This window comes from Tachypleus tridentatus, chromosome 2 (genome assembly GCF_004210375.1).
Source record: "Tachypleus tridentatus isolate NWPU-2018 chromosome 2, ASM421037v1, whole genome shotgun sequence".
NCBI lineage: Eukaryota > Metazoa > Arthropoda > Merostomata > Xiphosura > Limulidae > Tachypleus > Tachypleus tridentatus.
Genome location: NC_134826.1, coordinates 64,947,237 through 64,962,448, shown reverse-complemented (window position 1 = coordinate 64,962,448; position 15,212 = coordinate 64,947,237). Strand labels below are relative to the sequence as shown.

At 31.4% G+C, this 15,212-nt stretch overlaps 1 protein-coding gene across 14 annotated transcripts in view; it reads left to right on the top strand.

Moving 5' to 3' along the window:
* LOC143244022 (zinc finger protein AEBP2-like) overlaps positions 1-14,455 on the top strand; it is a 77,838-nt gene extending 63,383 nt beyond the window's left edge. For 3 of the 14 annotated variants that reach the window (XM_076487971.1, XM_076487974.1, XM_076487975.1), the window contains exons 4-6: positions 3,234-3,358; positions 4,400-4,467; positions 8,443-14,455. In XM_076487971.1, coding sequence (XP_076344086.1) covers positions 3,234-3,358; positions 4,400-4,467; positions 8,443-8,587 — 338 coding nt within the window. In that variant the 3' untranslated portion in view covers positions 8,588-14,455. Of the gene's footprint in view, positions 1-3,233; positions 3,359-4,399 lie in introns of all 14 variants that reach the window. The other 11 variants (XR_013024874.1, XR_013024873.1, XR_013024875.1 and 8 more) reach the window with 11 other exon arrangements.
* The last annotated feature ends 757 nt before the right edge of the window (positions 14,456-15,212 follow it).

Here is a 15,212-nt window from a genome sequence, read left to right as displayed (position 1 = left end):
ACACTTTAGTCGTCCTTTCATAACCTAGACATTTCCAATTATTAGTTCAGGTGAAGATCTTGTTTATTTTGTTATTTTAAAAATATTACTGCTATAAAGTAGTGCACATTTAGATATCTTTACACACTACTATTTTTTAATCTCCGAATACAGTGTGATGATTATCAATCACGTGATAATGCGTCACATAAAATAGCAAAAAATTAAAACAAGAAAAGACAAAAAAAGTTTTGGAAATGAGAATTGTTATCGAAGAATTTATTTTAGGGTAATTTTGAGTTTAAAAACAAATGTTTAAGGATATGCTGTTAAGAATTTGTCATTGTTGGCTGTCCAGTGAACTGGATAACATTTTGGTTCTGGACCGCTTGTCCAAATGTATTAAAAGCAGTTTTGGTTATATTCTGTAAAGGAAACGATGTTTATTCTTGGTATAATTTAGTAGTAATGCTGTAATGTACAGTGTTAAATTAGTTCAGAGGAACACTGATACAGTTGTGAATGTGTTTAAATAACACTAATGAAAACAATTACATCATTCGAAAGATAGAATAATCAAATATTTTCCATCGGCATTGTACCTTAAGTATTTTCAATCACACACCATTGTTATCTTAACAACAAATACAAATTGCCCTATTTGTATGGAATGCCTTTTTACGTATGGTGGTTATTATGTAAATCAAGGCACTACAATACTCTTGTCAGTTACAAAAGAACGATTTATTGAAAAGTTTTTATACGTATGTTAGTTACGGCTTCACAAACAGCTGAAAGTTTTGTTGCTGGCTTCCTGCCAACTCTAGTCACCAGGTAGAATTTAGCAGGTTGACAGCTGGCTCGTGTAGGGATCGTCACGTGAAATGGTTCCTGAAGTAGTTTGATTGCAATTTCCAGGTGACACGTGCGTGGCTGTTACTCTGAAATCTGAAATATATCTATTTTGCATTTTGTGTTTTCTGGCGTATAAATTATTACTTAGCCTCTTTCGTTTCGATTCACCTGAGGTATTCTGCATTGTACGTTACACTTTGAAAGTTTAAAAAAGTAATGTATAAATTCGATCAGCTCAAAATATCAGTAGCACAATTCAAAAAGCATGGGAGCCTTCTAGCAGAACACACATATATATATATATATATATATATAACGTTTTATTGTGGAGTAATGAAATTTGGTTTATTATGACGAGTTAAATACAAACATTATTTCGGGGTTCATTCAGTTGAATCATTTGGATTAACTTGAACTGAATTATTTTAGTTATAAAAAGGCAGCTAATTCTCGAAGGTTACATACTGACCAAAATTTTGCAAAAGTCGTATCGAGTTATTAAACTTGTATGCTCGTAGATTAAATGTTTTCAACGGTTGCGGGGTCCAAGCCACAACCCCATGGTTTTAAAATATGTTTGTTTTTTTGAATTTCGCGCAATGCTATACGACGGTTATTTGCCCTAGTCGTTCCTAATTTAGCAGTGTAAGAGTAGAGTGAAGGCAGCTAGTCATCACCACCGACCGCCAACTCGTGGGCTACTCTTTTACCAACGAATAGTAGGATTAACCGTGACATTAACGCTCCCACGGTTGAAAAGGCATGTTTGATGCGACAGGGATTCGAACCCGCGACCTTCAGATTACGAGTCTAGCGTTCTAACCACCTGGACATGCCAGGCATTTAAAATATGTACCATAGTGTAATCCAATTCAAAAATTACATATTTATCCTAAGTGGACGGTTTTCGTTATATTTTAGTTTCAGAGGAATAGCACGTAAGGCTTAATAACATTAAGTATTAGTGCTACTGACATATCTACTGAAGACATTTTTTCAAGAAATCACATAAAAATAAATGGTGAAAATAACAGTAAAATGAAAACATTTGCAGAAAGTTCATGAATTATAGGTACATAAAAATTGTTTTTAATATTTTTGAACAATTTAAACACGTTTCACCGTTAATGCTTGCAGTAGATGAAATAAATAGGCGTTTAAGTTTTGTATGATAAAACAGCGATATTACAGTTTGGTAGAGAAATACACTTTGGTGTATGTGTAATAAATATATGTTACATGTGATTTATTATGTTTTTATCACTTTGAAGTCGCATTTAAGTCTCACTTGTCGAATGTTTATGCTTTCCTAAAATCATTAGATTAAATGTTAAATTTCATTTCGTACTTACTTTGGTTATTTACATGAAGTTGTTTTTATAACATTTTTATGTTATGGATTTAATTGCAAATTAAATCTTTCTTTCATTTTCTTTATATTCATCAAACGAAAGCATTTGTATCGTGTATGCAAAGCAACGTCGACTCTGGTTACGAAAATAACACACGCTAAAAACATAACTTTCTTTTGTAAAATACTATTAAACTTGGTAATTAAAAGTTAATACCATTTTTCAAGTAATTGAAGATTAACGAAAATTCAGATATATATATATTTTCAACCCCAGTGGTAATACAGAAAACAATGCACTTAAAATGTATAAAACCACTATAAAGTAATTATTAGAAAATTGCCAAATTTATATTAACGCTGACAAAAATGCAATTACTCCAATGTTTCAATGTTTGCGGTTATTATTTGTCTTTTTTATTTTTTTCTTTATTGTGGAAAGCTAATTTCAGTTTCAAAGAACAGTTTTTAATTGTTACTATTTTTTGAATTAGTACACTTTATTAGAAAAAAATAATACTAGGGGTGATATCTTCTCTTGTGTCTCATCTATAATGTTCAAAAAGAAAATGTAGGTTATTTTTAATAAAGTCTAGTATTTGTCAATGAAAAGATTTTATTCTATTTATATAGCGCCATCTGTTATGTAAAATTGTAAAATGTTCACTATCATGTTGTTATTAAATAATGACAGATTTTAAGTTTAATGTTTCAAAACTCAAGATTACTCATGCATGATATTTATTAAAAAACTAATTTTGTGACTAATTCTTACTAACAGTGTGTTGAGAAGGCAGTGGATAGTGATAATATAAAAATTAAGTTCAAAATTAAACTGTGTGAAGTTAACTCCAAAAATATTTATGCTGTAGTTATTCGTAATTTTTTAACGTAAAAAACGAAAACAAAAGCATCCATAAGACAGCAGGTACATTCTTGTGATCACAGAACAACGCTATTTACCAGAACTGTTTGTTTCAAGACTTTTTTAAACCATACTCTTTTAGCGTTACGAATAACTTCTAATGTATAAATATGTTTTGAGCAGTCAAAACAGAAGACTTTTTTGATGCTGGTATAATGGAGCACATAAGGCATGAACTTATGGAAGTTAATGCAGTTACTCAGGTAGACCTCCAGGGAAGGCCCAGAACAGTCACATTCCACAGCATTGTAAGTTATATTTTTTCCTTATGTTTTGTAATTTCAGTTTAAATTTTGTAAAAGTTTAAACCTTCCAGAATAGTTGTGATGAGGCATCACTAAATATGAACCACTAGTTCTTTTTTGACGTGTGGGTAAAAAATGTAAGAGTTTGTTTTAAGCATAAACCTATACAATGGGCTATGTTTGCTCTGACCATTGCAGTTAACAAAACCTGAAATTTTAGCAATGTAAGTTCTTTATTTATACCATTGACCAACCACAGGACAAACAACAACTGCTTTCATAATGTACTTATTTATTAAATGCTAAGTGTGCTTGATAAATACATTGTAGAGTTATTCTAATTTTATTATGTTAAGACTATATTTCTTTTGTTAGCTCTTTGTTAACTAATCTGTGTGTATGATATCAATTGGACCTACCCCATTTTTATAAAACATGTTTGGTTTTTAATATCACACAAACCTACATGAGGATTAACTGTACTAGCCATCCCTAATTTAGCAGTGTAAGAGTAAAGGAAAGGCAACAGGTCATCACCACTCACCACCAATGCTTGGGCTAATTTTTTATTACCAACAAATAGTAGGATTAGCTGTTACATTAAAAAGCCCTCATGGCTGAAAGAGTGAGTATGTATGGCATGACATGGATTCAATCCCATGATCCTCAGATTATGAGTCGAGCCTCTCTAACCACCTGGTCATACCAGGCCACTTCCTGTCAGACAGTGACTGGTTTCTTATTTGAAATACTGTTTATCGAAGTGATTGTGGAATGTGGCCAGTTTCTTAGTCTTAATGATTTAGTAAATATGTTACAGTTATCAGCATCCTATGGTTTGTCTCCATGGTATGTTGAATTACCAAGTTGCATTAAATTAATGATGCACGTGGCTCTCACTCAGTGTCAGTAGTATAACAATTTATATTTTTGTTTCTGTATATGTGTATATTAGTGACTAAAATTAGCAGTTGATTCTTCGTAAAAGTGAACTGTTCTGGCATTTGTTTTCTGTGACATACTTTTTTAATCTCTTCTATCTAGGTCCAAGGGCGACGTGTTGAAGAATCTGGAAAAGTGACCATGCTGCTACACTGGCTACCAGAACAAATGTATGTATACTGTTCCATTTGTTATGATAACAATAAGAAAAGGAGCTTCTTTATCATTTTCATCACTTTAGAGATATTTACTTGTTATAAGTTGACAGGTCTTACAATTGTTAATTAAATTGTATGCTGTACTTATGGATTTATATTTTTTCTACAGTAGGCTTGTTCCAGACACACACAGGTAGCTAAAGCACATGCTGTTTGATTGAATTTTATTGATAAACATAACAGGAAAATTATCTAAATAAAAAAAATTCACATTCCTTAATTTTTTATTTCTGATTTCAAATTAAGAATTTTTAAAAATAGTGTTTTAGGTCTATCTTTCAGTGTCATTCCTAAGTAGGTTAGCATTAATTTTGTGGATTTGTGACAATAAAATTTGAGGATTTATTTCCTGTAGTAGAAAGAGCATGGATATTCCACTGTGTAGGGTTGCACTAAAACAAACAAACTTTTCCTCCATTGACTCAGTGGTAAGTCTGCAGGTTTATGACTTTCAAATTTGGGTTTTGAAACTCATGGTGAGTGGAGCATGCAAAGTCAAACAAGTCACCAAAAAAACTGTATAAGGTTACTGTTTTCATTGTTGAAAGCTGGCAACCATAGCATAAACCATTAGGCCTAATATTTATGATAAAATTCACTGTGTAAGCTTCAGGTTGTTTTTTTTTCTCACCCTCATCTTAATTTGTTCATTATTTTTTTCAAATCACAGATGTTTAAATATTAGCATTTCAGATATGTCTTTTATCTCTCACAAGACACTGTCCAAGAGGCCTTTCATCAACACCAGAACACCTCTGATGGGCTGGATGATGTGAGATAAAATCTTAACTGAAACATTTTTTTATATATCTCAAAAAAAAAGTTGCATTTTTGCACCTGGCTTTTTAGTGTTCAAAACTGTAACTGATATTGTGTTCACTCAGTGTTGGTATATGTACAGAGGAGAACTGCACTTTTCAAAACTGATTTTGGACTGATAAACAGTTTAATGCACATTTGTTTAAGAAGTCGTATGTCATTTTTGTTCATTATGAATCAACAATGTTTATTAAAGTTTTTTTGTATTCTCCCTTACCCATCAAATAATTCATTGTAATATATTATGTCTTACCTTTATGTTAATGTAGAATTCACTTATATCTTATATTATTATTTTCAACAAGTTGTATAAGCATTGCAACTAATTTCATATAGCATATTAACGTGTATCAGGGTTTGAAACTAACCTTTAGACCACTGACAAACTCTGAAACAGATATAACGTGTGAACTGATGTGAATTTTTATGATCAGCACCAGGATTTTAATTTAATATTTACAAAAATTTAATTTTTAAATTTAAGTTTGTTATAATAATTATGCTTATATATGCAAAAATGGCTCGTTTGGGTTGAGAAAATATTTTACATAGAAGAGCGAACAACGTTTCGACCTTCTTCGGTCATTGTCCGGTTCACTTTAGAATTTTTATGTTTTTGTCTTGTTTTAGGTTTTTAATGGAATTAATGTCTCTTTTTGTAAGATTGTTTTTTAGTTTTCTGTTTTGTGAGAAAATTCTTTGAAAAAATTGTTTAAAATGTTGTTTTTTGGTGTTTCTGGAAAATATAAATTTTTAATTTTACTTGGAAAGTTTGGCTGTTGGATGTCAATAAAATTATCTAAGTTGTCGTCTTTCTGTTGGTTGTTTTTGGTTGTTTCCTTGTTTTTGTTTTCTGTAGAAAGTATCACAAGTCTCCTGGCTAGATCTTCTAAACATGTTTTGATTTCTATGGTTGGAATGTACCTAGGTGCTATTGCGAAGTTGAGTCCTTTGTTAAGTAGATGTATCTCGTCTATGTTTAATTGTCAGTCAGATCTGTTAATAATTAAGCTAGTTAACAGTTTGTCATGTTGGTGTCTTTTCTGTTTGCATCTTAGTTTTTCTAGTTTTTTGTTGTGGCAGATCTTTTTGTCTCTGTTGTTCTTAGTATTGATTTGGTTTATGTTTCGTTGTATAAGTCCGTAAATCTCTGGTTTAATGCAGCATGCCAGTTGATGGTCTAGGTTCATTTTTGGTTTTTGTAAGTCATGTAGTTCTTTGTATTTCATGTTCAACATGGCTTTAATTAGTTTTTTTCTGTAAATTTTGGATAATGTTTGTGTATTTATTAAAAATTTTTGAAAGTTTTACCTTTACAAAATTATGGGTTAGTTGTTCCTTTCTACATTGTTGAATAAAATAGATGTCATTTCTTCTATTGATAATTCGTTGGTTTAAATTGACTGAATGACCGAAGAAGGTCGAAACGTTGTTCGCTCTTCTATGTAAAATATTTTCTCAACCCAAACGAGCCGTTTTTCATATATATTTCTCTACAAGTGGGTTTTCTCGACATCACTAATAATTATGTTTCTTAATATTAATTCATAGAATGAAAATTACTTGAAAATGTTATTCTCATGACAGGCGAGAATGATTTTCATTAAGCTACTGAAAAAGGTCATTGATCAGTTGTTGTAGTTTAGGTTTACCCTAAATGTTATGGTTGCACCAAAAAATAATTTTGACTGTTGTGAATATTCATAAACATTAGAAGACCACTGAATTTCTGTCAGCTTAACCACCATTATATTTGAGCTTGTATGTATTCATATAACATGCAAGATTCATATACCATATTCAGAATCTTGAAATTATATGTATATTGTAACATTGATAATAATTTGTAGATTGGTAGTCACATGACTTGTCATTTTGAAATTCTTCATGGTTAGTCTGCATGTAAGAATAATTTTTAAACCTGCCTGTTATGTCATTGATTATTAATTTCAGTTTTTTTTGTCTAGTTTGTTGTAAACAGCAGGTAAGTTTATGGCTGATGCTTTTGTCTTTGATATTGTACAGTTTAGAAAATGGTTTTATTAAAGTTTGCAACATCTTAGAAGCCATTTGACAAACTATTAAGTAAAAGAATTGCTTCTAGAGAGAACATTAAACTTCTGAAATGATGAAAATAGTTTTTTAACTAAAAGGTGTTTGTAGAAAAGAAAATTATGTAGTAATTCAAAACTGCCTTAGAGTCGCTTAATGTCAAGATGCCCTCAAAATGTTAGGGACTTCTTTGATCCAGTTGTCAAGAAACCTTTAAGAAGAATTGATCGATAACTTTCAGTTTTAGGCTAACACACATTGGACATTAAAAGTAACAGCTGTTTAACAAAATGTAATTATCAAACTCTGTAACAACTAGATAATTTTTAAAAAGTTGCGTGAAGTGAGTACAAAGTTTTTCTAGAAACTTTATCACGAAAGATAAAATGCTCAAGAAACTATGGAAACTCAAGGAACTTTCAGACAGTAATTTTTTGTAATGCATTTTTAAAACAGTTAAGTATAGGATTACCAGCAGAATACTCATGATTGATTATGTTGTTTAAAGAACTTCAGAACACAAAATATATCGATTTATGAGAAAATAGAAAATTCAGTTTTTATATTAATATTACTTCTAAATAACTCATGTTTCTTGCGCCGATATAAATTTGTGAGTTTATAGTTGCTTTGAAGATGACACTGACTTAGACCTGCATTCCTGTTGTCAGAAAATAATTTCACAGACGTACTGAATATGAAATTATGTATTATTTAAGTAGCATGATAATCAGAAATAAAAGAAAATTGAAACTTTCAGTTTTCCTCAAGAATGAAATGAACATCTGAGCCTCATCTTGTTAAGATGGTCCACATTCCAGATTACTGGGAAACTACTCCATGATGTGATGACCTCATATCTACCTGATTGTAAGATAACTAGTTGTACTTTGTGGGTATGCTTGAGAACAAAGGAGGATGTGAATGTTGAAGGTAGTATTGGTGAAGCAGCTTATAGATGATTTAAAGGTGAAAATGACTAAATTTTTCAACTGATGTCTCAGTGTGGAGGGTCATTTTATTTGTTTGTTAATTATTATTATTTTCCGTTTGCAGTTTCCCAGATGAATGGGTGTGTGAATCACAAGTCGCTCAGATGTCACATCGTACCATTCCAGTCACACTTCTACCTCGTGATGCCTTAGACACATTACATCCGTCTCTGTCACATCTTGCTCCACGGAAACAGAGGAGAAAGTGATCTGGTTGGAGCTTCAGGGTGTCAAGATAACTTTATAGTAGATCTCTTGGAATTGCACTCAATAATCGAATGATTTCATCTCTAAACTGTACCTATGCAACTTAATGTTGCTGTGCTACTAAATATTACGTAAACAGATATGCAATTGTGTTTTGATCATGGTGGCTCATGTTGGTATATTGTGTGTGGTGCCTTGCAGTGTTATTTCTTCACTTGGAGATAGCATTTCAAAAGGAAAAAAAATTACAGAAAAAGTGACTCGATCCACTATTTTGTAAGTGAATTGATTTAGCAGTTATGTATTAAATATTTTATTTTGTGGCAAAATGTAAAAGCTTTTAATCAAACAGGATATTTAAGAAGTCACCGTAATATTAGAGTGTTGAACGGTAAACCGAGAGCCAGCCAAATAAAGGGTGTGTTAATAGTAGAAGACTGTTCAAGTATCAACATTGTATCTATCTATATATATATATCAGATTAATTAGGGGGAAAAAGAGAACATCTAAACATTCATAAGTATGTAAATTATTAAATATGAAGAGAAATGGAGCTTTGAACAAATATCTAAGTTTGCTTCACACATTTTATTCAGTTGCTCGTACTGCTATACAGTTTGCCACATTTCTTATCACAGCTTAGTATAGATAACTTGGTAATTTTATTATTGCTTCATTTGATTGTAAATTTTACATCGGATTAATCCAGTTCCATAAAAAAAAATATGTTTTATCAATATAAATATTGTGACTGTCTTAGGACCTATAAAAGTAATACATGTATCTCAACATAAAGTAGAAAACCCATTTCAAATACTGGTGTTTTTTTAGTCTTTCAAGCCTTGATCAGCATATCTGTGGTCTTTCATAGAGGTTGTTCTTGGGATGTTGTAAACCCTTATGGAGTTTGTGTGTGTGTGTCAGCCATGGTAAGCAAAATTACTGTATACAAGACTGGAAGAACATATTATTTGCTTAGTTAAATACTTCAATTATACTTTCTAAAATATTTTTATAATAACATACATGTGCTTATTACTGCCAAAAGATCACAGCATGCTAAAATGATAAATATTTTATCTTTTGCCTACCAAGGCTTCTAAGGTTCAGTAGTGAAAGCTGTCTGTATGAAATAGAGCTGAGTGAAGAGTAACTTTTTTTATTAGGACTTTAATATATCGATGTGTGAATTCATTGTTCAGTTCTACTCTGGATAGCATTATTTTTCTTCTATCACATGTGGCACATTTCTCTTTTAAAGTTAAGTCTGTATATGAATAAACTTTTGGTTAAGTAAGATGAAGAAAAACTGTGTGTGTGTATGTGATCTTAAGCCTGTGGGAAATCCTATGAAACACATCATAACATGAGTTGAAAGGTGATGATAGTTTTTACAGATCTCTAGATTGTCTTCATTTTTGTTTCTCTGTTCTCTTTCTTATCTTAACATTCCTGTGTTTTTAAGATTGCATCAGAGGTCAGATAAATTCTACTGTAGATAGATTACTTTCCAGCCTGAATTGTATACATTTGAATCATTGTGATGTGTGAGCCATCATGATTCTCTGGTTTACTTTTGGTTTGTTTTTTTTGCACTGTGATGTGATATAGGTTAGTCACTTAGTGAAACACAGTGCATTGCTAATGTTCTTTTGTTTCTCAACCTTCAAAACCTTGTACCACCTCTCTGAATTTGTATTATGTTACTCAGGTTTGCTCAGTACCTTTATGTTATTTGTGTTTGTTCACTTAGTGAAAATGCATTCCTGACAAAATGTGCTATTAAGTCAACTTTTGATACGTAAGTGGGATTTATTATTAAGTCACAGGTGGTTGAGGGGGGTTCCCACAGACTACTAAACTGTGTTTGTTCAACTTTTCACATTTTTTTTCATTTCATATCAAAATCTTGTTCAGTTGCCCTTGTAGTCCACTTTTTGTTGACTCTCAGTTCGATAAAGTAGCAGTACATAACCGGTATTTCTTTGTTTGAATTTACTGTGTTTTAGTTTTATTTATCCCAATACAAAACATGTAGGGATACTTGAGTTTGGTAGTAGTCATATGTAATCATGAATGGTTTATAATTACTTCAAGTAGTTTACTATAACTTTTTCAGCTCTCACTCCCATAACTTCTTCCACCTTTTTTACAGGTCTAGACAGTAAAATTACACTGAAATGTTACAACACAATACCTGGAATTTTTCAACCATCTGATGTCCACACTGAGAAGATTCTTTATTATTACTGTCCACCTGTGAAAAAATAGGATTTTTAACTTTAATTGCTTTATCAGTTATTTCTGGCTTGTACCTCATAAGTAAAATAAAGAACCTGTGATATTGTCTTTCCATACCATGCCCATGTGATAAACATGTCTACCAAGATGATGTGAGCTTTCTATATTATACGTTCATTTCTGTGGTATGCTTAAACAGTGAAAGCAAAGTATTCTGCTTTTGTTTTGAGTGAGGCTTATGTAACAAACCATGTGGTCATAGCTTGTTTCTTGTGTATGTTAAGAGTTTCATTTTAATGTGGTAGTCTTTTATTGTTGTTTTAACTTTCCATCAAAGGACAGTTTTTAGGTTCATGCACAAAGGATGACTGCATCTGTATTTACAAATAAAAAGATATTTAGGTTTAAATGTAATTTGATGTACAGTTGGCATAAAAGGTTAAAAAATACAAATATCACAAGTTCTCCTGCTAGACATCATAATATACACTAATGATATGATATTGGCCTCGTAGGTTACTGTTTTCAATGAGTCACCTGAACGTCTTTTGGCCGAATATGTAACATTTAATTTCTTAGTTTGTTGATATATTAGTAGCTTCTATGAGAGCTAATTGTTCATTACTACAAGACATTAGTTGTATAAAAATGCTGTGACAGATATTATATGCTCTTTAGTGTGTGTGTGTGTGTGTGAAAGACAAAGAATAAACAACCTCACTGCCAGGAATAGGAGGGAATATTATAGATTTTTAGTGTAAATTGAATTTCTGCCATGTAAAGTATTATCTTGAAACATAGCTTGGACCTGATTTAATTATATTTGTTTTCTGGGTTTTCCTTGAATAATTAGAAATTATTTAGGAATTAGAGATAAGAACTGTTAAACAAAATAGGTTGTGAATTGGTTGATAGTTCCCAGAAATCATAACTGCCATTTGAAGTTTTAATCTCAAGCCTTGGTCTAATTAATTAACAGACTTAGATACTAGGGATGTGATAAATATCAAGTTAATCTAATTAATTAACATACTTGGATACTAGGGATGTAATAAATATCAAGTGAATCTAATTAATTAACAGACTTAGATACTAGGGATGCAATAAATATCAAGTTAATCTAATTAATTAACAGACTTAGATATTAGGGATGTAATAAATATCAAGTTAATCTAATTAATTAACAGACTTAGATACTAGGGATGTAATAAATATCAAGTTTTGTATCCAACGTGATGAATCTGATAATGAGACAGTAATTCCATCAGTGTTCTATCTCACAATATCGTGCATATGCATCACACATAATAGGTATTGTACAACCTATTCCAGTGGTGTTTTTACTAGCTTCTAAAGTATCCAATTCAAAAATATCTGCATCCAATCAGATATTTCAAACTGGGTATCGAAACTACTGTTTATTCTATCCATATAAGATACCTTATTGCAACACTGTGTGTATGTGCTACTTTTTCAAGTAACCTCAAATCTTTGCTTTTAATCTAAAAAACCTGTATCTAGTTGTCATGAGTAAAGTTAATTTAAACCTTACTGAGTCCATATAAAAATGATCAATTGTTTCAAAAAAATAATAAAGTTATAGATAATAATACATGTTTAATTGTTTGAATACCACTGTAGAAATGAAGAAACTTGAAATTCTAATATATTGAATGTGAAGAAAGGTTTGCTGCAGGTGTTTGATGTGTCACTTCTCTGACTTTTATTTCTGTGTTTTAGGGTAAACTTATATTTTAATGTTTGTCTGTTATGAAAGTGGGCGAGGTGATCTGGTGTTGAACTGCTTTACTGTGAAATTGAGGCAACGGCTAACAAAACACTGCCATTATTAGTTAGGGGAGTTAGATACTGTTATATGATATTCCAGTCTTTTAAGGAGCTTAACCTACTCTGGGATAACCCATATTTTGAAGAAACTGTACGATATCCAACCTTTCTAGGGTTTATTACTCTATAGGTTAGTTTGACTGAAGGACTTACTGAAGAATAACTTTTAAGTCTTCATACATTGGACCATAAACTAAAATAATTCATGTTTCTAAAAGTCTTATCCTTGTATAGGATGCATACAAAGAGATTATCATATTGTAGGTTAGTTTTACTTTCAAGACAAATAAACTTACAGTACTGCAGTTTCTTTCACTTGCGTTATTTTATTTTAGACAAATCGACCCTAATTGTTTTATGTTATATTAAACTTTTTCTGCCCTAATGTTTTGTTGAAACATGCTACATTCCAAAATAAAAAGCAGCAACAGCTAATCTTACTAGAGATCAAAATCATTATTTGTGACTGACGTCAGATGGTTTACTGTTTAAGAGAGCTCTTCAGTATACAACATGTAACTCTTTGTAATGTGACCTGTTTTATTTATGAACATTCATAACTTTCACATAGATAGTATTGGTCCAGTTAAAAATGATTCAGTTCTGTGAAATGTTCAGTTGTGGACTAACTTGACCATAACTCCATTTCCACTGTAAACTGTTCTACTATCCAAAGTCCTTATTGTAGCAAAATTAGTTAATAAATAATACATTATTTATTTCACACTATCCCATTTATTCAACTCATTTCACACTAACCTAGTTCCACATTTCACTCATCCTACCTAATGCTGTACTTGGAAGGTACCACATTTCAAACTTGTTGAAGCAAATATTAAATGAAACATATTTTCTGAATATTAATTAATTGTAAAAGGTTCATTTTACTGATTCAAGTAGCTAGAGGTCCAAGGGAAAAAAAAAACAAACTCCCCTGTAATTTGTTTTTGTGGAAATAAATTTACATTTGTATGTACTGTATGATCATATGTGGTATATAGATATGATTTAAAATCTTAAACTCTTTTCTTTTATATATATACTTGAGTCATATACTAATATGATTTGAAAACAAATTCAGCTGTACTCTATAAGTTTAATGTTCAGTAATTATAGTTGGGGAAGCAGAGAATTCACTGTGCTTATCAGTGTTTCTCTGGGTCACAGGTTTGTAAAGTGTTTTTGTGGGCAAGTAGTTGGTCTGTAGCAAATAGATAGATTATCTAAAAGAATAAGGAATTAGGATTACATTACCCATGCTACTACACCAGTCATATTTAGAGTTCATATTGGATCTGTATATAAGATAATAGTGCCCTCATATGATTCATATCTTTCTTGGGATGGTCACTGATGAAGACAAGAAGCTATCAGGGACTACCACTTCCTCTAAAATAAGAGGAGATTGGAGTTTTCTGTAGTTTGGAACGGGTATATGGCGACCATGCACCGAAAAACTGTTTCATATGTGGCACTGAAAGTGTACAACATTTGTACCTGCTGCAAGTTTAATACTTCAATTGTCAAGATTTGTATTGACGGCATGATTTGTGTTATTTTTAAAATCTCTTGTACATAGGTAGTTGTAGACGTGTGTTTTATCATTTTGTATGTTACTGTGGTGAGTTAAATGTGTTATTCTGTTACAGTTCTAGTAGAAAGAAGGAACTTGTACCTGAAGGGTAGAACAACAAGACATCATTATTTAACTTGTAATGTACCATTTATTTTTTCCCAGACTGTATTACATTAATGTGTCAATTAAAATTGTTTACTGTAATATCCTGCTGAGTGCAAGTTGATGTTTCCTCTAAATACGACAAGACAATGGCAACAAAATCCATTAACTCATTACAAGGATGTTGGTAGTTTGCTCAGTGGATCTGTGAGGTGGAGGCAAGGTGAAACTCTTACAACTTACCCTTCGCAAAAGAAAGAATATTCTTAAGTTACCAAATGCACCCTTCCTTAGGTGTTTCAGTAAAAAGGCTAAGAGGTTATAATGCTAAAAATTGGGTTTTGATACCTGAAATAGGCAGAACATTCATTTATTGGCTAGCCACTCTTCTGAATTTTGTTTAGTATTTCCCGCAGGATACCAAACTCTAAGATAACAAACGCCCATGGTCAAAAGACACCATATAAGGTTCTAGAAGCCACAGAAAGGCCAATTTGGTATCAATAAATTTTATTATGGACATAAAAGTGTTAGAAGGTCATTAAGATATCACGTGATATGAGAACAACTACATTTTTTTTCTGTTATGTTATTTATATCACTCAAATGGTTTCATAAGAATTCCATTAAAAGTGAATCTTCATTTTGGAAAAAAATTGCTTTTATCATACTTTTTGAGTAAAAATTAACACCACATTAATCAAGATAAATTAATCAAATTAATTAATGAAAATTGTACTTGATATGTCTGAACATAATACACGATGTTACATTTCAAGATGTCCTACCTCTAAATGCCCAATTCAATTTTACCAGGATGTAATTTGAACAACCTGGAATCACACACAGCAGGCGATAC